General features: G+C 46.5%; 1 protein-coding gene across 1 annotated transcript in view; it reads left to right on the plus strand.

Annotated features, from left to right (window-relative positions):
- Window positions 1–26945, plus strand: part of CLSTN2 (calsyntenin 2) — a 394670-nt gene that overhangs the window by 330248 nt on the left and 37477 nt on the right. The window contains exon 10 of the mRNA XM_006759844.2: window positions 24218–24380. Within this exon, the coding sequence (XP_006759907.1) occupies window positions 24218–24380 (163 nt within the window). The remainder of the gene's footprint in view (window positions 1–24217; window positions 24381–26945) is intronic.

The raw sequence follows: 26945 nt of genomic DNA on the forward strand, positions 1-26945 counted from the left end.
GTGGATGGATGAGTGGAGGGGTAGGTGGGTGGGTGGAAAGGGACATGCATGAAAATTAAAACATAGGTGGGAAGAGCTCAGGAGTCCGTAGGTAAACTCTACTCCCACCATAAGGAATATTTCAGAGTTTGACAAACCTTACTCATCGCTGCCAAGGACACTCATCAGCAGTTTAAATTGTTACAATCAACCCAGGAGTCTTTTTTTCCCTAAGACATAGATTAATATTTCAGGAGAACGTGGTTCTAATTTACAGCCAAGACCTTTGGTTTAATCAGCAAAAGGAAAGAAGAAAAAAAAAAAGTCTGTGAGCATCATTGGCTCGCTCATGTTTCTCTGCTGCACTCCTGGCTGGGCTTACCTCTCTGGCCTTTAATTATTCCAGTCTCTGACACGGCGTTATCTCTGACACTTTGGGATGAAAGTGTGATTTGCTATTCAGAGGTTTCAGCAAAAATCACACTCCAGTCAGCAAATTGAGAGTCTAATAAAGGAGCAGAGGGTTAGGGAGAGACATTGAAAGGATGTCTTTAAAGTGTTTTTAATTAAATCTGTGTTATTATTTAGGACGGTGGAGAAGCATTTACATGCATTATGGGGTTTGCTTGGATTCTCCGCCATGCTGTTCTCTCAGCTGTGGCATTCGTCACGGAACCTAAGGGCATTCTGTCAGGTTTGCTTCTTCGGTCAGATATGTTGTGAGCAGCACCAGCTGTGCGTGCCTGCTTTATTCTGGGCATGAAGCTAGGTTCTGTGGGCTCACAAAGAGATCTTCGTCACCGTTCCCGCCCTATCGTATCAGGAGCTAGACGACTGCCAGGTTGTAATAGAACAGAAGGGAGGAGAGAGGATCAAAGGAATGAACATTACTGAGTCTTTCTCTGCTAGGATCTGCTCTAGGCGCTTTACCTGCATTTATTCTTTTAATCATCACAGCGGTCATTATCCCCATTTCATAGATGGGAGAGCTGAGACTCAGAGCATTGGAGTGGCTTATCCTAGGCCACACAGGTCCTTAATTGGTCTAAGAGCCTGTGTTCTTTCCACTGAACACACTGCCCCCTGGTGGGGCTGAGGGCTTGTGTCCACTATTGTGAAGGCTGGCCTTACCCACAGCTGTGAATCCCATTGTCCATCCTTCGAGTCAGAGGAGGGAGGCATGTCCATAGGCTCACTCTCCACCAGGAATCCCTGCCCATATCCAGCTGGCTTTTCTCTGGCCCCAGACTAGAGGACCTCCTATTAAAACTGTCACTTCCTGTGCTCTGCCTTCAAAACATTTGTCACCATTTAGAACATATGGTGTTTGTATGGTTATTTAATACCAGAGGCCCAGATTCCTGCACCCGTGGGGTCCCTCGGCATGGCCTGCGGGGATCCGGCTGAAATCGGCATGTGGTAGTGCGAGAAGTGGCGGGCAGCTGGGGAGGAGCCTGAGTCCAGGCCAGGCTCCTGCTCATCGGCCACAGCTCGGCCGCTCAGCTGCGGTCTCCACACGCCCATGACCAAGAAGCGGCCATGGGCTCGTGCCCAGTCAGTCCTGATCCGGGTCTAGTCCCGATGGGGGAGGGGCATGCAGGGGGAGTGTCCATGGGAGAGGCTTACGCTGCCATAGCTGTGCTCACCAACCATGAGCCCAGCATCTGGCACAAGCGCCCCTGCTGTGGGAGTGCACTGACCACCGGAGGGCAGCTCCTGCGTTGAATGTCTGCCCCCTGGTGGTCAGTGCGCATCATAGCAACCAGTCGAATGGTCACTTAGGCTTTTATATAGAGAGATTTGCGTTTCCTACAGACTGAGCTTCAGGAGGGCAGAAACCTTCTCTGTTGTGGTTACCACTAAATCTCCAGCGTTGTTGGCACAGTAACTGTACAGAGTCTTTGTAGAATAACACATGAAAAAAGGAAGGAAAGAGGGAAGTTGGGATGGAAGTAAAAGGGAGGGAGGGAGGAAGGATAAAGGAAGGAAGAGAGGGAGGGAGGGAAGGAGGGAGGGAGGAATTTGTTCCTCGTGATTGCTATAGCACTCCCCAGTATTCTTTTCTCTGTACTTCTCTAACATTTGTAGCCAGTAAAAACAAACATAGTAGCCTAGAGTTTAGTTATTCTCCAAAATGACTGAAATATGGAAAAAAAATTGGTATATCTCAGTCCCTAGGATCCCCAAACCATGGAGCCATGGGTAAATTTGATGGGTTTTTTTAATCCCTTGCCCTGCTAGCTATGTCACACATGTAGTCTGCGTGTACTTCTGGGTTTCAAATGGTATGGTCATTAATAAAATAACATATTAATATACATGTAAAGGGTAGCTTTAGGTTGCTATCTTTTTCTCTCAGAACTTAGGTATTAAAACAACTATATGTAATACCTGAAATGCTTCGAATTCAAAAGCAGCCCTCGTTGTCGCTCAAAATACACTTACTCTACACTTAGTCCTTGAATTAAGATAGGCCATCTGAGAAGCACATTGTACTTGGACTTCATCCCAGGGCTCCTCTCAGAACAGTTCTGTCAGTAGCAGTCTCTACTGAACACTCCCGTGTGCTGAGTGTCCCTGAGCGGCTTTCACTCATCACCTTGTTGGTCCTTACTTACCACGATCCATTGGGCACATGAAGAACACCGACACTTGGGGCATTTCATTTGCCCGAGGGCACACAGATAGGCAGTGGCAGAACTGGAAATCATAGCTAAACCCGTGCCACTTCCAAGCCTTTGAGGCCAACCCCTGCCCTGTAATGCCTCATTAGCTCCATGATCTGACTGGCACACACCTTGATGTTACCCTTTCAGCTCACCCTGAAGGGCATGATCAGAACCGGCCCCCAAACTCATTGTTAGATTCATGAAGGGCGAGGCTGAGCACAGGGGTGTGTGCATCACACAATGTCTCCTCTGGGAAACCCCCGGGAGAGACTTCTGTCTGGACTCGGTATTAGGAAAAAGCTCCGCTCTGTCCCACGGAAGGTTCCTTTCCCTGCTGTGGCCGTGGTGACAGTGTGATCACCGAGCATCCTCTTCTCCTTGGCTTCTGCAAAGCCGGGCACCGCGGGCTGCAGCGCTGCTGAAACAGCGTGGACCCGTTCAGCATATATTTAGGGGACAAACCGCGTGCACTCACTCCCAGACTTCCCTAATGTCCTATGTTGGCCTGAGCCCCCAGAAAGCAAAGCCTGAGGCAGAAGTTTATGAGTTTGCCCTTTACCGTAAGGTATGCAAGCCCGGGGAGGTGATTGTGAGGGAAAGGGAGTGAGGCAGGAATGAGGGAGAGAAATGAAAAGGTGTGGTCAAGCTGGACACGGCCTGTGATCAAGTTCAGCCGATGGCCCTTCCGCCGCAGCGATGAACTGATCCTGATGAACTGATCCTGATGAACTACCGCGTGGTGCGTGAGGAGAGCAGGGAAGGGAAAGGAATGTGTGCACTGGCCCCTGTCTCCCGTTGGCCAATACTTCAGACGCATTCATGCCCCTGGATGTCTGGGTGGCATGACTCCTGCTGTGCCGTGCGCCTCAGAAATGACCGGGACCCTGACAGCAGAATGATGGGCTATAGGACCATGCCTTTGGGAAGTCCATCCCTGGGCAGCAGCTGGGGTGCCCATGCAGAGGTGTTTACACCAGGGCAGCTGGGACCAATGATGGCCGTGCCCCTCCCCATCTCCTCTCTCAAAGAGATGGTGCCCAGATCCGAGTTGCCCCAAAGAGGGGTCTGACAGACTTTCCACCTAATTTTCCTTCCCACGGTTTCTTTTCTTTCCTGACTTCTTTTTATATTGTGTATTGATTTTATCCTCACAAACCACATTGAATCTATTTTAGATGGGCCAGAGCAGGGGTCCTCAAACTACGGCCCGCAGGCCACATGCAGCCCGCCGAAAACATTTATCCACCCCGCCGGGTGTTTTTGCCGCCTCTGTGTGCATAGGAGGAATTTGTTCATGGTTTTTTTTTTAAACTATAGCCCGGCCCTCCAACGGTTTGAGGGACAGTGAACTGGCCCCCTGTTTAAAAAGTTTGAGGACCCCTGGGTCAGAGTATAAATAAGATGCAATCATTACTTGTGTGCTAATCTGGTCTCTCCACTAAGAGTCATATTATCAAGGGACCCCTTCTCTTTCATCCCCAAGAGTGGCTAAAGTGGACCCTTGAGATGACTCGACACAGCCAGTAGCTGTTGTCACCCCCTCTCTTCACACAACAAGGCAGCCCTGAACTCACATGTCATGCCAACTCTAAGGCTTTTGTTTGCTAAAGTGTTTGTTTTCTCAGCCTTGGTTACATTTGTTGTTGGAAATTTACAAGGACAGCATGTCCTTGGGATCTCCAACACTGAGATTGTGTCTGGCATCGTGGCCACTGGATGAATTCTTTTTGCCCTCACCCAAGTAGATAACAAAAATTATATCATAATAATTGTTTATTGAGCATTTGCTAGATGCCAGCACTTCCCTGGCTGGTTTACCTTTTTCAATCACACATAACTCGGCTCTTGCCAGCTGTGACTCAGTCATGTAATCCATGGTAATGGGTGTTGCTTTAAAATATTCCTATTCCTCCCTGACTCTGAAAAGGCCTGGAGGCCCCATCCACCCAAAGTTGAGCCCTTGGAGAGTGGGCTTTCTCCACACGCCTCTCTTTTTCCAGATCCTTTGGTCTCAAGGTTTGCCTTTTCAGTGTGTGACTCTCAGCCCCATCAGTAGACCGCAGCAAAAACAGTCTACCTTTCTGGGCCTCTACAGCCAGGCGGCCTTTAATTACCGAATGTCTTCAAGGTCCCCACAGTGTGATTAGTTTGATTGGGCCTTGTAATTAAATGGTCAGCCAAGCACATGGGAGGGAGGAGGCCTTGGGCTGGGGCATGATTTTCTTCCTTTCTCTGCGCTGAGGGCCTGAGACTGCAACCTCAGGAACAAAGACCCACTTGGTCCTGAGCTGCCCCTATGGCCTGGGAAGCTGGGGCAAATCTGGAGACAGAGGAGCCGGTCTCTGTGCAGGGCAGCTCTGCTCATTGGCAGAATTGCCGCAGCGTCATGGGTAGTATAATCCCTCTACCTCTGCATACTTCTCACTGAGGATCTCCGATTAGCCTGCCAGGTGCCTAAAGCTTTACCCCTTGCCATTCTTGGCTACAGACACCTAAAACCACTGTTGAAATGCACCGGTTTTCATTGAGGGGAGGGCTGGAGTAAAAATTAAGGCATTTCCTGGGGAGTCAGGGAGGCTCAGGTTAGGGGCCCCCAAGTGGGGACTCGGGAATTCAGAGCCAGCTTGTGATCCCAAAGACTCTGGACATAAATACCACCTTATTCCCGCACTCAGCATAACACAAAGGCGTTTATTCTAATTGAATATCAGAGGCTGGTTCAAAACCAGTCTTGCTGGTAATGATTTAAGGGCCCAGAAAATATCTGGGAGTTGAGAAAACAAAACAAGCCAAAATAATAACAACAACTGAGAGAGGTCACCACAGAGGAAACGCATATGTGAAAATTGGGCATACACCCAGAACATCTGTGAGGGAGAGAAACTTTCTAATAGACATGGGTGATCCCACCATGGATGCAAGGCAAATCAATGACATAGGATTCTACAGTCGTGAATCTAAAACATGGATTTGAGTGAGAGCAGTGATGGTGAACCTATGACATGAGTGTCAGAGGTGACAAGCGAACTCATTTTTGTGGTTGATTTTCCTTTGTTAATTGGCATTTAAATATATAAAATAAATACCAAAAATATAAATCTTTGTTTTACTATGGTTGCAAATATCAAAAAATTTCTATGTGTGACACGGCACCAGAGTTAAGTTAGGGTTTTTCAAAATGCTGACACGCCGAACTCAAAAGGTTCACCATCACTGCCCTAGACTAACACTATCCATAACAGTGCTAGGACTTGTCCTGATTCTGCTCTGTACTATGTGATATAACCTTGATTTTTTCATTGGTACAGGTAGAATAACGCATAGACTGCTGGTAAAATTCTAGAAGGGGCAAGTTTCTAACAAGGCATTATTGATTGAGGGGGATTCTGAGGGTTTGAGCTGCTGGAATTATGTGAGCATGTTGATTTGGAGTGGTTCAAACATTTCCATATTCAGGAGTTATGCAAAAATAATTTGCCTAGAACTCCTGATTCATAACAGTAGCAACATTACAGTTATGAAGTAGCAACGAAAATAACTTTATGGTTGGGTCACAACATGAGGAACTGTATTTAAAGGGCCAGAAGGTTGAGAACCATTGCTCTAGGGACTCTGAGGAAAAAGCGGGATAATATTGTCACTAATGATGGTTACTAAGGATCTGTTCTTAATACACATTAGTCCTAAATCTGATGAGGAGTAAGGTGGGGATGAATAAATAAGATCTAAATTAATGCGTGTAAAGGCAGTAATGATAGTCAGTGCCAGGCTTGCTCCTCTCACTTCTAGTTGAGTATTGGGGTGAAGGGAGGACCCTCTGATGCTACTTAATGGAGTGAGTCTGGCTGTTGAGAAAGCCAGTTCTTCACTTGTCTGGTGCAGAAGGCAGCTCCCCAAATCGATCAATCCTTTCACCCACTTTGCTTTTGCCTGTTCATGCTCTCTCTCTCCTCCCTCTCCCTCCCTCCTGCCAGCCGTCCCTCTCCTGAGAACTTCCTAGCTGGCGTCCTCCATAGGCTAAGGGATTGAAGATCCAGTCCAGACAGGGATGTTTGTAAGATCACTCAAGTGCCCTTTGCAGGGCATCAGCTCCCAAGGCTGCCATATAAGGGAAAACACCCAGCATCAGTCCTCCAGCAAAGCTGTAGGCGCGGCCCTCCCCTGCCCGGCCTGAGGTAGAGGGAGGACGGACTCCCCTGGCAGCTGAATGCTTAGGGATTACATGGAATCCTTCTGGAAGCCAAATCTCCTCTCCAAAAGTCCTCCAGCCTCCCACAGAGCCCACTTCCGCTTGCCCTGCAGGAATCTCTACCAGACAAGCTATTCCAATTCACATCCAATAAATGATTGTTGTTTTTTTCTTCTTGAGTGATAGTACCTCATAATGGTTTAGGGAGGAGTTTCCCAAACTTTAATGTGCAGGCAAATTGGCTACAGATCCTGTTAGAATGCAGATTCTGATCTGGAAGGCGGGTGGGATCTGAGATTCCAGTTTCTAATCAGTTCCCAGGTGATGCTAGTGCTGCTGGCAGATATTAAAGCTGCTGGTTGGGGCCAACTCTTTGAGCAGCAAGGCTTTCCAGAAGGGCTCTAGACACAAACTCAGGTGTGACCTTGGGCAAGTTACCTAAACTCGCTGAGTCTCAGTTTATCTGTAAAGAGTTTATCTCCCAAGGGTTGTTGGAGAACTAAATAAGTTCTTTGTCCAGTGAGTGGCACAAACCAAGTGAGAGAGGGCAGTACTCACAGCGTTGTTGATCACAGTTGATGAGATGGGAGCCTTCTCCTAAGATAGCCTTTCCCTGGGAAGACATTTCAGAGAATTTGTAGGGCACACCTTTCAGGCTTAACCATGCCTGGGTCCAAGGCCAGCGAATTCCATACTCTGAGTGGAAAGCCTTGTAGCAATGAAACACACCTCTGATAGGCTGAGAGGTCCGTGTTTGCATAAGGTGTGAACAAAAGACAGCTGCTGAGCTCTCCACATCACAATGCACCCTTTCCATGCAGAGGGGCTCTGTGGGCATTTCAGGAAAATGAGCCCTGAATTAAATGCATTTAGTTCATGGCATTTAGAACCTTGGCTTTGGGGAGATTCAGTAGGTCTCCAGCTGTGTTGTCCTTGGCATCAGTGAAGGATTTCGGGATTGGGGGTGGGAGTGATACCATTGTGATCAGCTAGTTATTAATAACTAGAGGCCTGATGCGTGGAATTCATGCAAGAGTAGGCCTTCCTTCCCCCAGCTGCCAGCACTGGCTTTGCTCTGGCCGCCAGCAGGCACCCAGGACCTGGGCTTTCCTCCACCCCAGATGCCCCGGCTTCATCCAGAAGGACATCCGGAATGATGTCTAGTCTAATTATTATATTATACTTTTATCATTATAGATAGGAAAGGAGCAAAGCAGGAAAGCCAGACATTTTCCCATGTGGCCCACAGCCATGTGGACCCCCACATACAATGGGCTGCAATGGGAAATATAAGCTAAGCTAGTCTGATGCTGTATTGGACCCAGCTCCAACATGAGAAGGAAGCTCTGGGCACTGGCTCTAATTTTAGCTCTACTGAAGCCCCAGCTACACTTTTTCTATGACTGGTCTAAGGGAACTGGGACTTTGGAAATTCAGGGATTTAATTCCATGCAAATGCAACTCACTTATTCTCCCGTGTGAGTCTCAGAAAATTCCTTTTCTCAGAATATCGCAAGAACCCCAACCTCAGCAACAGCCAAGGGAGACAAGGCCCTCTCCCGTCTGTTAACAGGAGCAGCGTGGGGAATGAAGTGGTGGGAGCTGGCCTTGGAGGGCTGACAGGGTGGGAGAAGTAGGAGGAGGGGAGAGCAGAACAGAAGTGCGGTATAAGAATGGAGCCTACTACAAAAAAAAAAAAAGTGAGGAAAGCAGTGTTTTTGGAGGAACAGTTACAATTTACCACAGACTTAGAGCTTCAAACAACACAGATTTCACATCTCACAGTTTGGAGGTCGGAAGTCTGAAGTGGGTCTCAGAAAGCTGACATCCAGGTGTCAGAGGACTGTGTGCCTTCTGAAGGTTCTGTGGGAGAATCGGTGTCCTTGTCCTTCCCATCTTCTGGAGGCCACCACATCCCTTGCTCATGGCCCCTTTATCTTTAGAGTCAGCAGCTACATCTCTCCAACCTCTGCTTTCATCACCACCTCACCTTCTCTGCCTCCCTGCCTCCTCCTTTCACTCAGACCCCCCTTGTGATTACATTGGCCCACCTGGATCATCCAGGATCCTGTCCCATCACAAAATCTTATACTTGATCACTTCAAGGAGTCCCTTTGCCATGCAAGGTTACAGTCATAGGTTTCAAGGCTGACACTCCAGGCTCCCCAAGCAGGATCTCAGCTTCTTCCTCATGGAGCAGGGTGCCTGGTGCATGGGCAGCCTCCATGCATATTTATTAAGTGAATGAATGAATGAAGGAATGAATGAACAAATGGTTCTCAGACTCTTTAATGGGAGCCTTTTTAAGTTATTTAACAAGGGATTCTTCTATTTAAAGTAGCACTTCCTAAACACATATAACATTGCAGAGTTTACTCTTATCATATGAGAGTCAAAGAACTTTTTTTCCTTATACAAAAAAAAAAAATATGGTGACCCACTATGTAGCCACTTTGATTTTCCTAACATAGGAAGTGATAGGATTGAATGCTGTGCACATCCTCTGAGCACTTTCTGTGTCCCTAGCCCTGCACTTTGGGAACGTGGTAGGAACAAAAGAAAGCTGCTTGGGGTTGAATTGTGTCCCTCCAAAAAAGATGTTAAAGTCTTAACCTTCAATACCTCAGAATGTGACCTTATTTGCACATAGGGTTGTTTCAAATGAAATTAGTTAAGATGAGGTCATACTTAACTGTAGGATGGGCCCCTAATCCATCTGACCTGTGTCCTTATAAGAAGATGGCCATGTGAAGACACACACACATAGGGAGAAGGCCATGTGAAGATACACACACACAGGGAGAAGGCCACGTGAAGACACACACACACAGGAGAAGGCCATGTGAAGATACACACATACAGGGAGAAGGCCACGTGAAGACACACACACACAGGAGAAGGCCATGTGAAGATACATACACACAGGGAGAAGGCCATGTGAAGACAAACATACACAGGAGAAGGCCATGTGAAGATACACACACACACACAGGGAGAAGGCCACTTGGAGATGGAGGATGGAGCGATGCATCTATAAATCAAGGAATGCCTGTGGCCACCAGAGCCTAGGAGGGACTCATGGAGCAGATTTTCACTCAGAAGGGCCACGCTGCCAATACCTTGATTTTGGACTCCTAGCCTGCAGAACTCTAAGAATAGTAGGTTCCTGTTGCTTTCAGCCACCCTGTGGGTGGTGGTTTGTGGTAGCAGTCCTAGCAGACGAATACGGAGACCAATACGGAGGCATGGACTTGGGCGTTCTCAGCATTGTTCGAAGGCTTTGTGAAATCCGGTCCCTGGATAGTGTAGCTTGGGTGAAGCCAGGATGAATGAGTGCCACTTATCTCAGTGAATGTGGAGGGCCATTTATATTTTCTGACATGTGCAATCAGACTGAACTTGGAACCAGCACATGTTTTGCACCTAATCAGCACTCAGAAAGTCCACATTGAGTGATTAATCTGGGCATAGAGCTGACTACCCGCACCTTTTCTCCAAAGCAAGGAGGGTTGGTGCTGGTGTAGTGGGGAGAGGGGCATTGCCAGATTTCAGACCGTTCCTAGAGCTTTGTATGAGACTAAAACCCAGGTTTGAAAACTCCACTTGGCAAATATCCACAACAGCCTGGTCTTAAGATCTTGGATGTTCTAATGGATTTTAAGCTGCCTCTGTTCCCTAAAGATTTCTACAAATTCTCCCAGACCTAATGGACTGACTTGTCATTCAAGGAGAATACCCGATTTCTCTGCTGTAGAATTCCAAGCTGAAGCAACCTGTTCCCGGGCCTTCCCTGGAGGCCCCTGTGAAATGCAAACCACTGGCCTCCCCACAGAAATCGCTCGGGTGATCCACAAGAAGCCACAGTGGATCTTTTCGGGAGCAGTGATGTGAGGCCCACTGGCAGGCTTTAGTTACAGTCAGCACTCAGATTCCACCAGAGCAAGAACAGTGCGGGAAGCCGCGTAGCGGAGGGTCTGTGTGCAGCTCCAACAGCTCCGATGGAAGCGCACAGCTGCTCCTCCGGGAGCTGACAGACACACATCAGGCAGACGTGTGGCTGAAGGCCAGGCCAACCAGCCAGGTGGTGGCTGGTTTGAGGAGCCAACCCCTGAGGAGGTCCTTGTGAGATTTGAAATGCAGGATTCACTTGCTGGCTGGCACGTGCTATGTCTTTGGAGATGGAAACACTTAACCAGTTCCATTCAAAATCAGCTCAATTTCCAAAGGGGGCAGAATTTGTTATTTGAATTATTCAGAGGAGGTTTATTTACCAGCACCAAAATAGGAGATATGTCAACTAAATTATAATTATGTTTCTCTAAAGATATCCACTGAGATTCTTTTTTTTTTTAACTTGCAAGGAGAAGTCAGACTGTGTATTTATGGAGAGTCAGCCTTAATATTCTGAGTGACAGAATGAAAAATTAATTTTCTTCAAATACATTACTGAATAGTTAACTACATCTCAGTAAGCTATTTGCTTAATATACTGAGGTCCTCTTCCGAGGGCCTATGATTTATTCTTATCTTTGCCAAGAGATAACTTTCAAAAGCACGGCCTAAGGATGGGAAACAGGAGTTCTGGGCTCCAGCCCTGCCACTAACCAGCTGTCTCACCTTGAGCAAGTCCCCACTGCTCTCTGGGCCCGGCAGGCTGGTAAAGTGCTTAAAGGACCCAGAGCCCAAACAGCAGCAGAAGAGGGATGTGTGAAGAAAGAGAGGTGGGTGGTGAAGATGTATGTTGGGTCCCCTTTTCTTCAGAAGGTCATTTGGCACTTGGTACCCAGGGTTTGATCCCCATTGTAGTTGAAAGGCTGTGTGCCAAGTAACAGAGAAAGTGGCTTCAGGGGTCTTTGCAGAGCATGGCTGCTATTTATTCGTGCCATCAGCATTCATCAAGAACCGACTGCATACCTGAAGGTACAGACATGGTCTTTGCCCTCATGGATCCCACAGTCAAGGACTGGCCTGACCAATGGGAGAGCCACTGGCCATGTGTGTCTGTCGAGCACTTGAAATGTGGCAAGTCTGGACTGAGATGCGCTGTAAGTGGAACATACACAACAGATTGCAAAGGCTTATTAAGAAAAACAAAGTACAGTATCTTAATGAGTTTTAATATTCCTTACAGGTATGCCTAACTTTTTTGTGCTTCTCTTTATTGCACTTTGCAGATATTGCATTCATTTTTTATTTTTTACAAATTGAACATTTGTGGCAACCCTGCATCAAGCAAGTCTATCCATTCTTCCAATAGCATTTGCTTACTTCATGTCTCTGTGTCACATTTTGGTAATTCTCGCAGTATTTCCAACTTTTTCATTATTACTATATTTGTAAGATCATCTGTGATCATTGATCTTTGATGTTACTATTATAATTGTTTTGGGGGCCACAAACCATGCCTATATAGGATGGCAAACTTAATTGGTAAATGCTGTATGTGTTCTGACTGCTCCACTGAGCAGCCATTGCCCCATCTCTCTCCCTCTCCTAGGGTCTCCCTATTTCCTGAAACACAACAGCATTGAAATTAGGTCAATTAATAACCCTACAATGGCCTCTAAATGTTCAAGTGAAAAACAAGAGTTGCATGTTTCTCATTTAAAAGCTAGTAATGATAATGCTTAGTGAGGAAAGCATGTCAAGAGCCAAGATAGACCAAAAGCTAGGCCTTTTGTACCAGTTAGCCAAGTTGTGAATGCAAAGGAAAACTTACTGAAGGAAATTAAAGTACTACTCCGGGAACACACTAGTGATAAGAAAGTGTAATAGCCTTATTGCTGACATGGAAAAAGTTTTAGTGCTCTGAAAAGAAGATCAAACCAGCCACAACATTCCCTTCAGCCAGACTCTTTAATTCTATGAAGGTTGAGAGAAGTGAGGAAGCTGCAGAAGAAAAGTCTGAAGCTAGCAGAAGTTAGTGAGATTTAAGGGAAAATGCCATCTCCAAAACATAACAGTGCAAGGTGAAGCAAGTGCTGTTGTGGAGGCTGCAGCAAAGTATCCAGAAGATCTAACTAAGTTGATTAATGAACGTAGTGACACTAAACAACAGATTTTCAATGTAGATGAAACATTGTTATATTGGGAGAAGATGCCATCTAGGACTTACATAGTTAGAAAGGAGAAGTAAATGTCTGGCTTCAACACTATAGGAAGGCAAACTTAATTGGTAAATGCTGTATGTGTTCTGACTGCTCCACTGAGCAGCCATTGCCCCATCTCTCTCCCTCTCCTTGGGTCTCCCTATTTCCTGAAACACAACAGCATTGAAATTAGGTCAATTAATAACCCTACAATGGCCTCTAAATGTTCAAGTGAAAAACAAGAGTTGCATGTTTCTCATTTAAAAGCTAGTAATGATAATGCTTAGTGAGGAAAGCATGTCAAGAGCCAAGATAGACCAAAAGCTAGGCCTTTTGTACCAGTTAGCCAAGTTGTGAATGCAAAGGAAAACTTACTGAAGGAAATTAAAGTACTACTCCGGGAACACACTAGTGATAAGAAAGTGTAATAGCCTTATTGCTGACATGGAAAAAGTTTTAGTGCTCTGAAAAGAAGATCAAACCAGCCACAACATTCCCTTCAGCCAGACTCTTTAATTCTATGAAGGTTGAGAGAAGTGAGGAAGCTGCAGAAGAAAAGTCTGAAGCTAGCAGAAGTTAGTGAGATTTAAGGGAAAATGCCATCTCCAAAACATAACAGTGCAAGGTGAAGCAAGTGCTGATGTGGAGGCTGCAGCAAAGTATCCAGAAGATCTAACTAAGTTGATTAATGAACGTAGTGACACTAAACAACAGATTTTCAATGTAGATGAAACATTGTTATATTGGGAGAAGATGCCATCTAGGACTTACATAGTTAGAAAGGAGAAGTAAATGTCTGGCTTCAACACTTCAAAGGACAGGCTGACTCTCTTGACAGGGACTAATGCAACTGGTAACTTTAAAGTTGAAGGCAATGCTCATTTATTACTCTGCACATCCTAAGACCCTTAAGAATTATGTCAAATGTACACTGCTATGCTCTATAAATGGAACAGCAAAGCCTGGATGACAGCACATCTGTTTACAATATGGTTCACTGAATATTTTAAGCCCACTGTTGAGACATACTGCTCAGAAAACAAGATCCCTTTCAATATATTACTGCTCATCAACAATGCACCTGGTCACCCAAGAGCTCTGATGGAGCTCTAGTACAGTGAGATTAATGTTGTTTCCTTACCCAATAACACAAGAGCTATTCTGTAGCCCATGGATCAAGGAATAATTTTTTACTTTCAAGTCATATTATTTAAGAACTACATTTCGAAGGCTGTAGCTGCCATAGGTGGTGATTCCTCTGATGGATCAAAGTACATTGAAAACCTTCTGGAAAGGATTCACAATTTACCATTCAAGAACATTCATGATTCAATGGAAGAGGTCAAACTATCAACATTAGCAGGATTTTGGAAGAAGTTGATGCTAACCTTTATAGATGACTTTGGGGAGTTCAAGACTTCAGTGGAGGAAATAACTGCAGATGTGGCGGAAACAGCAAGAGAACTAGAAATAGAAGTGGAGCCTGGAGATGTGACTGAATTGCTGCATTCTCAGGATAAAACTTTAATGGAAGGGGAATTGTTTCTTATGGATGAGCAAAGAAAGTGGTTCTTTGAGATGGGATCTACTCCTGAGGACAGTGCTCTGAAGATTGTTGAAATGACAGCAAAGACTTTGGAATATTACATGAACTTAGTTGACAGAGCAATGGCAGGATTTGAGAAGGTTGACCCCAATTTCAAAAGAAACTCTACTATGGATAAAATGCCATCAGACAGCCTCATGTGCAACAGAGAAATTGTTCATGAAAGGAAGAGTCGATCAATGCAGCAAACCTCATTGTCATCTCATTTTAAGAAATTTCCACAGCCACCCCATTCTTCAGTTACCACCCTGATTAGTCAGCTGCCATCAACATTAAAGTAAGACCCTCCACCAGCAAAAAAAAAAAAAGAGAGACTTCCTGAAAGCTCAGATGATGGTTAGCATTTTTTTTTTTTAGCAACAAGGTATTTTTTAATAAGGCATGTACATTTTTTGGACATTATGCTCTTGTACACTTAAGGCTATAGTATAGTATAGACATAACTTCTATGTGTCTTGAGAAACCAAAACATTCATGTGACTTTCTTTATGAGAATATTCACTTTATTGCGGTAGTCTGCATCCCAACCCGCAGTCTCTCAGAGGTTGCCCATACACATCGAAATGACAAACAGATACATTGGGTTAAATGAAGTATATTATTAAAGTCAATATCGCTTGGGTTGTTTTGTTTTTTGGTTTTTTTTAGTTATTTGATGTGACCACTGGAAAGTGTGAAATTACACTTGTGCCTTGCGTGTTGTGGGGGACTTAGGAGGGTAGGGTGGGCAGAGGATAGTGCAGACTGGCACAGCCGAAGTAGCCCAGGTGGCATGGTGAACAGAGACGCAGCACAAGTTGGTTGGGCATGTCCTGGACCAAATGGGGGAGGGTCAGAAAGTTCAAGAACAATGTAAGCACTTGAGGGTAATAAGGGGCAGGCACAATACCCCTAGGAACACCTACATTTTTTGAGCACTCACTGTGCCAGGCACTATTCTAAGTGGTGTAGATGTAATAACTCATTTAATCCTCGCAACCCCATGAGTTATCAGTTAGTTGCTATTATCATTTCCATTCTGTAGATGAAGGAACTGAGGCACAGGAAGGGGATGTGATTTGCCTGAGATCACACCGCCCGGAAGCGGTCAAATTAGAATTTGAACCCTGGAGGCTTGGCTCCGGAGCCTCAGTGTTGAACTACAGCCTCTCTCTAGGATACAGCTGAGGGGTGAACACTTTGTCTGTGGGGGATGGGGATCCCCACAGATTTGGTGCAGCACAGAGCCCAGGAAGTCTGAGTAGACAGGAAGACTAATCTGGGGACAGGGAGTTGGGGGTGGCCTGGGAGCATACTGGCAGCAGTGGGGCTGGGACAAGGATAGAGGCTGTCACTTACCTGGCACCTACTCTGTCAGATCCTCTGCCCAACATCTCACAGGCTCTCCCTTAGCCCTTTGGGTTCCAACCACAGGCCATTGCCTGCACAGTTCCTCCGCCCCAAACGTTCTTACCCCCACTGGCCCGTTCCCCTGCCTCCTTTCCTTCGCCATCACTTCCTGACTCTAGAAGAAGGTCACATCTCCCAATGATGGGCTCATACATTCCTATCCTTCATAGTCTTTCTATCGGATATAATGTTGCATTTAGTTATATGAGTTTTTTTTTATTTTCTGTCTATTCCTTTAGGAAGGAACTGCATGTGTTTTTGCTCACTTTATATACTCAACCCCTACAATAATTCCTGACCTATAATTGCTACCAGTAAATACCATTGAATAAATAAATCTTCCTGCAGCATAGGTAGTCTAACTGCTTTACAGATGAAGACTCTTCCTAGCTCAGAAACCACACTTCGACAGCAGCTGCCCAAGGAGTCTAGCTAATAGGAATCTGTTTAACTCTGTTAGGTGAGCTTTTTCAAAGCGTTTTGACCCTGGACTCTTTCGTTCATGGTTCATGTTGCAGGAAATGTTTGTCAAAACTCCATTTGGGAAAGAAGCCTGACAGGGTCTGATGACAACACTTTCCCAAGTGGTAGCCTGTGGGCGGCCTCATCTCCCCTGGCTGGTCCTGGTCCTCTCCCTCCCTCCCCAGGGAGACTGAGCACAACCCCACTTCACTGAGAGCAACTTTCTGTCCTAATCTCTGACACCCCTGTCAACCCATCAACCTACCTCCTGAGGCTTTGCAGACGGTAGATCAGCCCCAGGCTGAGCAAGAGAAGCTTTCACTTGAATGAGAGGCTAATTGAAGTGCTTTTTTCAATACACGACCATCAGTAAGAACTGGAAGTTGAACAGTCTTCCCAGGGTGTCTTCCCAGGTGGAGATGGAAGAGCTGGTTGACATTGTTTAAAGGCAGTGGTGGGAATGAATACCCAGCTGGTCCAGTAAGCTGATCTCATCGGCGAAAACCATAGCATGGTGCGAGGGTAGCAGCATGTCCTCAGTGCCTATGATACAGGTGTGTTTGCCCTCCCCATGGGTGAGTTTAAGTCCCAGGTGCGGTGCTAGCAATTCTTGTACAAGTGGCACAGAGTGTAAGGACAACTTTCCAGGATTGTTTTGGGGCTTTGCCCAAATATTGCTCAACCCAATTACCAACGGGCTGGTCTCTCTGACACAGCCTACCTTTCATGTTTCCTCTCCGCCGCCCAGGGTCAGCAATTGCTTTCTGACAGGAGGCCCGGCGGGTGCTCTCTGAGCTGTCATAATCACCTTCCGCTGAAAATACACCGCGCTTCTCCCTGCCAGTTCGGAAGCGCCGGCAACCTCCTAGGGAGATCTTAAATAGATTTGCAAATAAGACTGGCATCTTTGCTTTGGCATGAAGTTGATCTTGGCATTAACCAAAACCTCATCCTTCTAATGTTCCAGAACAGTGGCCTGAGGCCAAACGGCCTTGCTAGTCTGCTGTGAGAACAAGGTTTGCCTGGTTTCAACCCTCCTGGTTCACCAGCTCTGCATTTCCGGAAACAAAGTTCCGTTTTGGCCCACCCTTCGTGTATCTCCTGTGGGCTAGGGGCTTACATAGCTCTATGTGTCCACTGTCATCTGAATTTCACACATGATGAGGCTGTTGAAGTAAAGAATGGCTTTCTAGAACGCAAGGCAGTAAAATAGTGATATGCTCCTTAGCGGGCGCACAAAGCCCCCAGCCTAGCCCTCCCCACCAACTCACCTCCACCTCACACATCTGTCAGGGTGTCCGCTGGGATGTGTCCTTTCATCAGCCAAAGAATCCAGAGCTCTTAACTGCGTTATCAAGTTGCTCATTTTGCTACCATCTCCTCTGTCTTCCAATTCCCCGATTCTGTTTTCAGCTTTCTAGTTTATGTGTAACCCATAGATTTAGTTCAACGACTCTCTTTTATTTCTGGAATTTTTATCTGGTGCGTTTTCCAACCTGCCTTCTCCTACTCCCTTTCAAATTGCTCCATCCTCTGTGGTTCCTGAATGTGAATGTGATCACTTGTTTTGTCTGTTTGTTCTCATGCACGCAGAGTTCAGAGTCCTTTCCTCTTTGTTTTGTAAGTTTTCACTCGGAGCTGATCTCCGACAGGAACTGTCCTGCTCAGACCCTGGGTTGTGGGGACCTCTCCAAAGAGAGGTTGTTTGTTTGTTTGTATGTTTGTTTTTCTTCTTAGGGAGAAGTTTTGAGTATGTTTTTGAGTATGTTTTTGGGGTCCCTACAGACCTCATGCACACATTTTTATTTCTGCATTCTGGATTTCCACACTGCATGGGCTGGTACCTTTGGACCCTGTGCATGGACATGCGTTCCAGGCTGGTTGCCTGGCTTATTTCCTGCGTTCCTAGGTTGATGGCAGTGGTCGTCCCAGGACTGGGCTTGAGGCAGTCCCTTCCAGCTGTGGGCTTTGTGCAGACATACCTGCCCACTGGGCTTTTCTTGCACAGGGGACCCGAGTCTCCATTCCCCATTCCCATGGGCTTGGAAACCATGACTGAATAGTGGGGGCCACAGCCCCTCAGCAGCCACTGTTTCAACTCTCAGGTGCAACTTTGGGTTTTTTCTTTTGTTTGCTTTTCTATCTAAGGATTTCTCTTCCCAGTTCTTATTTTCGTTTTATTTTGTTTTATTGTTACATTTTATCCACATCTCAATGTATTTGCAAAAGGAAAGGGGTTTCCCTATCTGCTTAGGCTGAAAATATGTGCTAAGTATTGGGTATGGTTTATTTTAGCTTGATTGACACAATCAACCTGACATATATACGATTAATATCCTTACTTAACAGGTGAAGGGACCCAGAATTCGGAAGGTCCAATTAGTTTCCCAAAATCCAGAATACAATTCCCCAGAAATCGCTAAAGTAGGTGTGACACCAGCCCACTCCCCACAGGCCTGGCCTGCATGGACCCCCTCTGGCCCCTCCTTTGCTGCCCTGCCCACCTCATTCTGCCACTCCCTCTGGCCCATGGCAGCTGGCCACAAGCAGGCTGCTTGCTCTGTTCCACCCACACTCACACCACAGCTTTCTCACCGTTTCCCTGCTACAGTGGTCCTCTCTCCCTGATAAATGCTTTCCACCTTGCAGTAGCCTCTCCCCGACACACTTTCTCAACCTCACCCCTCTCTGGTACATATTGTAAGTTCTGAGTAGGAGTGAGGGTGGAGGGGTGAGAATGGACAAGAGAGGCGTCGTCAGAACTTGGCAGTAAGTTAACTGGAAGGAGAGGAAGAGTCGGGGAGTCCCAAGCAATGCCCAGGGTTCTGGCTTGGACGACAGGTCAGAGGAGGAATCATTCGCTGAGGGGGATCCAGGAGGAGGAGCAGCTGAGACTGGAGCACAGAGGGTGTTCAACTCAGTGTTGGGCTCAGTGAGTTTGAAAAGTCTGTAGAACATCAAGTGGGGCCATTCAGGGACAACGACATACAAGCGCATCACGTAAGAGATCAGCCTCTGCTGTGAGGGTGTGTGTGTGTGTGTGTGTGTGTGCATGTGCATGTGTTTATGATTGTGTGATCCTTATAATTCCTTGAGATTAGAAACCATGTCATTTCTTCCCTTTATTTCCAAAGGTGCCTAAGACACAGCTGGCCCTCCTACTTTGTAAGATTGCAGCAAGGATTAAATAGGATCAGGAATCTGAAAAGCTGCTTCAAAATGGAAAAATGTGTTCTAAGATTCATTGTTGTTATGACGACCATCCTCCTCCTCTGGCCCGCAAACACCCAGATCTCCCATTGCCTACAGAATAGAAGTAGACCACCTCCTCGGGGCTCAGTTCCACATCTACCCTTGCAGCCTCATCGCCCACTCCTCACCTTTCCCAAGCCAGCCTGACCCTCCCACCTGTGTCTTTGCCCCTGTCCTCCTGCCAGTGCATCAGATGCCCCCTCCTCCACAGGGTGAATCTGGGACCTTGAAAAGCCTGTGCAGGCCTGAGTCACAACAAGGGTTTTGTCAATTCTGTGACTGGACTGGAAGCTCCATAGAGCAAGTGTTTTCTTTCATTCGCAGAGCAGGACGCACATTCAGTGAACATCTGCAGAAGCGAATGAATGCGTGAGCCTCCACGTGCCCCAACCTAGTACTTGCCTTGGCAGTAGAAAAGCGAGATGGGTGATTCAAGGAATAAAAGGTGTCTGCTCCACGCACCTGGAATGTTGTGCTTGCCGTCTATTCCGAGTGGCATCTTAACAGTCCTTCCATATCCACCCTACACACCCCCTTCTCCATGCCGGAAGCCCTCTTTCCCCTCCCTGGGGCCTCACAGTGCTCTGCGCCTTGTCTATCACTCTCGTCTCCATTCCCGTCCATTGGAGTCTTTTGTGTACCTGATGCCATCAGACTGAAGCCCCTGAAGGCAAAGGACGTGTCTGAGAAGCACTGTGCCCTGTGCAACCCCTCGCGCGCTCCCTAGCACACAGTGGTTGATACATAAATGCACCTCGCCTTGAATGGTGGTGACCAACTCAGAACTTCAATGTGGCATTTAAAGGATATCTGGGCCAAGCCCTCAGCCGCCCAGCCTGCTCTCCCCTCTCGCAGAGACTTCCCTGGCCCCTGACTCACCCTGGAGTACCAGCCTATTCCCTACTCCCTACTCCCTACTCAGACCTCAGACCTCCTCTGACATGGCCCTGCTACAACTCCTCCACATCTGGCCCTGGGTCTCTGGTCTCTGATTCACTCCCAGCTAAGCAGCAGCCCAACCCCCCGTCAGGAGCACACCTGCGGGTCAGAGAGCAGGGGGTCTTTGGTCCAGCGCAGGCTCTGGGCACCAGGGGATGACGTTGGACATGCTCAGTGTGGCTGCATTCTCCAGCGAGTCACAATCAATTGGGAATTAAAGTCCTCTCCCCCAGGAAAGAACTTTGCCTACTCCCCTTCTTTCTCGGTTGAGCTATGCATTGACACATTGACTTCTGCCTTCTCCTGGCTCGATCATTTTTCAGCTGTGGTTTTTCCCTGCAGTTCTAGCCGAGGGTTAACACGGGTTTTCTTCTTGATCACAGATCCACATTTATGAAACCCTAATTAGGCATTTCCTTTAGCTGCCTTCATAGATTACTTGGTGCGAGGAGTCCGCAGGCATAAAGCTGGGCTGAGCTAAAGGCCTGTTTGGGTGCCCAATTAGAAGCTGACGGGGGAAGTTTCTAATCATTCACACCGCGGAGTCTTGACTGGGGCTGCTCCCCACTCCCAGAGGCCCTTCCCTTCTGACCTTGGATACCATCCTTCTTGCCATCTTTTGTGACCCACATAAAATCCAAACGGCCAGGATTTCCTATTTTTTAATGCCTAATGGAGTAAGGGTGCAATGCACTACTCTGAGGGCAGAGGAGTGTAAGGCACAACCCTTTGCAGGAAAAAAAAATTGACAATATGTACCAAGAGCCTACAAAAATACCTCCAACTTTTGACCCAGTAATTCCACTTCCAGGAATCATTCCTGTGGATTTAATCAGAAATGCAGACAAATATTTATACACAAAGAAATTCATTGCAGTATCATTTATAATTGCAGGTGCATAGGAATACCTGATAATTGGGAACATTTAAGTAGATTATAGCATATCCATATCAAACTGCCATGGAAAACGAAGTTGGTGAAGGCATTTTAATGCTGATGTTAAGTAAAAGCAGCAAACTTCCGAATGGTTTGTGTAGGTGATCCCAACAAGCCTTCCCAGCTCTGGTTTTGTTTTCAGGGATGCTATAAACGGAAAGGCCCATTTCCTGCAAGGTGGGAAAGTTATCGCAGGCGCATAGGGTGAGGCTGCTTGGAGTCTTGGATATGCTAATGAATGGGAAATTCACGAAAAATGAGGCTAGGGCCCTGACCAGTTTGGCTCAGTGGATAGAGCGTCTGCCTGCGGACTCAAGGGTCCCGGGTTCAATTCCGGTCAAGGGCATGTGCCTTGGTTGCGGGCACATACCCAGTAGGGGGTGTGCAGGAGGCAGCTGATCGATGTTTCTCTCTCATCAATGTTTCTAACTCTCCTTTTCCCTTCCTCTCTGTAAAAAATCAATAAAATATATATATATATTTTTTAAATGAGGCTGGATATACAAGGTCACTGTTTTACGCAGGCAGCCCCGGGGACTGCGATTCACACTTCAGAAAAGCTGGGCGGGGTGCCTAGGAAAGATGTACTATTGAGAGGGGCTGCTGCTGCAGCTGCTGCTGAGCTATGGAATTATCTCACTTCTCCCCGGGAACTTTTTGTACTATCCTATGCAGATGTGATAAGTGTTATGAAAGAAAGGGAGCCAGCGGACTGCCCTACTACCAGTGTGGGCAATGTGGAGTGCTGTAGGGGCAGCGGGCACATGGATCCAACAGGGCAGTCATGCTCCAGAGGGTGGTCCTCGGGGAGGGAGTGGTGGCAGCCAGGATAGGGGCGACCCCCACGGCTGCCTGGTTAATGCTCATGCTCTGCCTACATTTCAAAGGGCACGGGGTATGTCAGGGTCCCTCTGCACTCTAAGCCTGACCAGAGGTTTCCTGATGCCTCGGAGGACATCCCCGGATGTCAACCATAGTCCAGGTTCTGGAATCTGCTGCCTGGTTGATTGCAAACCTCACGTCAGGGTGCACTGGGCCTCCTCAGATTGATGCTTCCTCTTCCTCGTTCCTCACTCTCCCATCACCCCTAGCCTCTGTCTTCAGGTCTTCCTTTGTGCCACATCTACACGCCTGCAGCAGGCCCACCCAGACACGCAGGCCCAGCCTGTGGGCTCTGCACCCCGCCCAGCGTCTGGTATCGGGCCTGGAGCAGGAGGGGAGTGTAATTGGGTTAGGGCCTCTGGTGAGCTGTAACAGGCGCTGGGCTGTACAGTCAGTGGAGCGTAACAGGACTTTGGAGAATCTGCCTGGGCCCCTTCTGCTTATCTTCCACGGACCCCTAAAATATTCATCAGGCTTTATCAGCCTAATGGGCTTCAAAAGGAGCAATTTTCTGAGACATGAGATAGGACAATATAAAAAGAACATTAAGGAAAAATTCTTACTGCAAAATGAAAGGGAAAAGATCATTTAGCGTCCCTGTTGGTGTTATCTATTCATGAGAAACAGCGCGTTTAATCCATTGTGGGATGTGGGGAGGGCTTTGATGCCCTCACCTTGGGGTCACCTTCACGCAGAACTCATCTGTCTCTGCTACCACAGATGGCAGGGGCCATGGAGACAAGAGGATACAGATGAGAGACATTTTGGAGATGGACTCCGTGGGGCGCCGAGGGATGACAGGGACAGGGAGTGTGGAAGAGAGAAAGTCTACCCTGACTTCCAAGGCACTCCTCAGGATTAGAGGGGAGCATTGTTCCTCAGCCTTTCTTTCTTTTATGCTTCCGATCTTCCTTCCCCAAAATACCCCAATCTTGGTTTAACATTTTGGAGATGCTGGGGGTTCAGCCCCTTGAGGTCAGGAACTGTGACTCCCTCCTAGTCCCCAATGTTCCTGTCCACCGATTAGGGTTCAGTTTTGGTTCCCAGCCCTAAGACCACAAGTCTTAGTGGTCAGGAGGACCACGTCCAGGCCAGGAGGACCTATCTGTGGTCCTTCTAAGCCTCCCCAGGTGCTCCAAGGTAGGACAAGGCCGAGTCCTCTGAAGGAAGACTGTCTCTCTCAGAATGGATTTTGCTTGAGTTAAACAGAGCATGAGATTACACCAGCACCCCAGGCAAAGCTTCACACAAAGGAATTGGGGGCGTCCTTCTGCGTCTCCTCCCTCTTCCTCTTCCCATGTTCATTGCCTTTTCTCTTACTCCTTTTTTACTCTAATTCTTTCCTCTTCCATTTTCTTCTTTTTTTGCCTTTCTCATGCCCTTCTCCATCTTCATTTCTACTTTTGATCTAGCATGTTTCCTTTTATAGCTTTGTCTATCCCCAAACTTAGAAAAATAATTTCAATTTAATTTTTCTCTAGTAAGAAAAATTTTATACAAAGCAAATTTAAGCTGACACTTCCCCACCTGTCCACCAAGAGCTTTCCAGCCTATATAGCTGGTAGTTACGTGACCTGCCCTCACTCAGATGTTTGCCTGATGATTGCATTCTCAGGCATTCCTCTGCCCCATGGTTTGCCCCATCCTGTTTGATGTGAGCTTGTATAACTTCAGTGTTTATCAATCACTATGTTCATTGAGTTCTTTGCAATAAAAATTGTTGACCCAAAAATGCCTTCTCCACTTTTGATAATTCGGATAAAGGCCTGTTGCTATTTCATTGCATATTCAATTTTAAGTGTTGCTTCTCTTTCTTTTCATTAGATTTGTGACAAAGAGTGGCATTACTATGTCATCAATGTGGAGTTTCCTGTGGTTACCTTATACATGGATGGAGCAACATATGAACCTTACCTGGTGACCAACGATTGGCCCATTCATCCATCGCACATAGCCATGCAACTTACGGTCGGCGCATGTTGGCAAGGTAATCCTAACTCAAGTCCTTCTCCCTGGCCCATCTGTGTGCAACCTATGAAAGGTACTGATAGAGAAAAGGGAATAGCAAATGGTGTTGGAATTGGCCAAGAAAATGTACTATCACTTACTAATAAAACAGGACTTATAAAAATATGGATTCATCTAGACAATAAGCTTGTGTAATAATAAAATACTTAGCTTGAAACCAGATTTTAATTTTAGATCATCATGAGCAGTTCCATGGTTGCCTCTGAGTTGCTAATGCCTTTTATTGTTCTGGAACCTTAGCCAGTTTCAGACTGGGGCTATGAATAGGAAACGATTGAATACAGAATCCTGTATCAAAATGGCCAGTTGGCTCTCTAAAGTACCACATTGGCCACACAAGTTGCCCAAGTCCCAGCCCTCTGTTCATGGAAGTCACAGGGCTGTGGGCAATGAATTCCCCACAGGCATGAGGCCATGGGAGGCCACTCTCAAGTTCAAAGCTCTCTGCTCCCTTCTCACTTCCTTTCCTCCAACACACCAACCCAGGCTAGTCTTCTGTTTGGAATCAGGAAAAGCAGCTCTCCAAAGAACACGCGTGTAACCCTTCTTTCTCTCACTTGGATCCTTTGGACTCTGTTTTTGCTCCCTTAAGGGCTGTGGTGCTTTGAAGTACCAGTGAGAGCAAAGGGGAAGGAAAACACTCCCCAAATAAGCAGATTAGTCCTTTGCGATGACCCACCTCATGGTGATGGACTCCGTGAAAATACTAAGGTTTGTGACTTGGACCATTCACCATGGAGGACTGAAGGGAGAGGCGGGCTCTGATATAAGAATATGCTTTCAGAAGACCAGCCAACCAGGCGTGAGCTAGAGGAGACTGGGCCCCTCTGGAAAAAAGAGTGAGTTCTGGAGAGATCCATGCAATTAACGATGGGGTCAGTGCATATACTGGTAGTGCAGCTCTGGGAGCAGGAACACAAAACCCAGGAAGGAAACAAAGCATGAACGAGGCAAGGAAAGAAAAAGTGTTTCTGAGCTGAGGTCACCTACTTGATGTCTGACATATGTCACATGATAGTCAAAAGTTCCTGAATCGTTTCAATAGAACTTGACGAGAGTTTCCTCAGTATGTCAGAATTCCCTAGGATACCAGGAAAGAGAGACTGTCATCTGGCAAGAGTCCATGAAACTAATTAGTATAGCAAGGCACTGACTCAGAGGTTGCACAGGAATCATTAGTCACTGAGCACAGCTGTGCTAGAGCGGTGGTCCCCTGGTGTGGCTCGATGCCCTACCCAGCACTACAGCCAGCCTGTGGATACTTTGGAGCATAGCCTGGATACTTCCCATACTATATGAGGGTCCTACTCCTGTCCTGACCATGAACCTTACCATGACTTTCCTTAATGATCCTCAGAGACCATATCTGGATTTCTGTCACCCAGCCTGCACTGGAAACCTGCCCCCAATTCTACAAGGCCAGTTAGAACCACTGCCGTCTACTTTCATGCTCACTGGATAGGAAAACAATCCCACCAAAATAAAAAGTGATTTCATAAAGAATTAATATGATCTCTTTGAATCACAAATAGACTAAGTGGTACTACAGTGACAAGCAAGCCCCGATTTTCAGTTACTGAAAATAATTCTTGCTTCATGTTCATTGCAAATCAATGGAGGCTCTTCTCTGCTTTTACTTCATCTGCATCCCAAGCAGACAGGGCAGGCACACTGCCGGATACTGAGGAAGAAGGAAAAGAAAGCACAAGCTCTTCAAGTTTTCACCTACATGTGACACCAATCATTTTTACTCACCTTTTATTGGCCAAAGCAAGTCATATGACCATACTGAAGGATAGGGAAGTGAAATCTATAATGTGGCTGGGAGAAAAACCAAAATTATTTTATGAACAGCATTAATGAGCACCACAGACTGTCCACCTAGTCAACAGATATTTGTTTGACTGTCCTTCCCACATTAAAAAAATACCAACCACCCTTCCCTAAATGAGACAACCCAAGTTCTACCTGTTACTGCCTCCCAGCTCAGGGTCCAGGCTTTCTGAGTGATTCCTGGTGACCTCTTCATCAGGATGAGATACATGGGAGGTTCCATACCCAGCATAGATGTGGCTTCACTTGATCTAGATATGCACTAATAGAAAGAATCATTTTTCACAACCATAACCATTATCCCCTACACACACACACACACACACACACACTAAGCCACAGAGAAATGAGACAGAATAACTGAAAAATAATTCCACTAAGAAAGAGAAAGAATTTGAGAAATACAGCAGTGTTTGGTCCATAGCAATTCTGAAATCCCTCTGGGTTAATGCTCTGCAGGCCTCTACCCTAGGGTGGGGAGAGTTGTCTGTGGCCCTGAAATCCATTCTCAGTGAGGTATTTCCTTCTCTAGTATCCTAGGCCACATCTAAGGATAGAATTGTCACTTGAGAAATAGCTCTCATATTATATCTGATTACAATTTATTTGAAAACTATTCCGCAAAAAAATGTTTTCAAACATTAAAACAAAGTATATGTTTATTTTACAAGAATGTGAGAGAAAGAATTAA

This window comes from Myotis davidii, unplaced genomic scaffold, assembly GCF_000327345.1.
Source record: "Myotis davidii unplaced genomic scaffold, ASM32734v1 scaffold415, whole genome shotgun sequence".
Lineage (NCBI taxonomy): Eukaryota > Metazoa > Chordata > Mammalia > Chiroptera > Vespertilionidae > Myotis > Myotis davidii.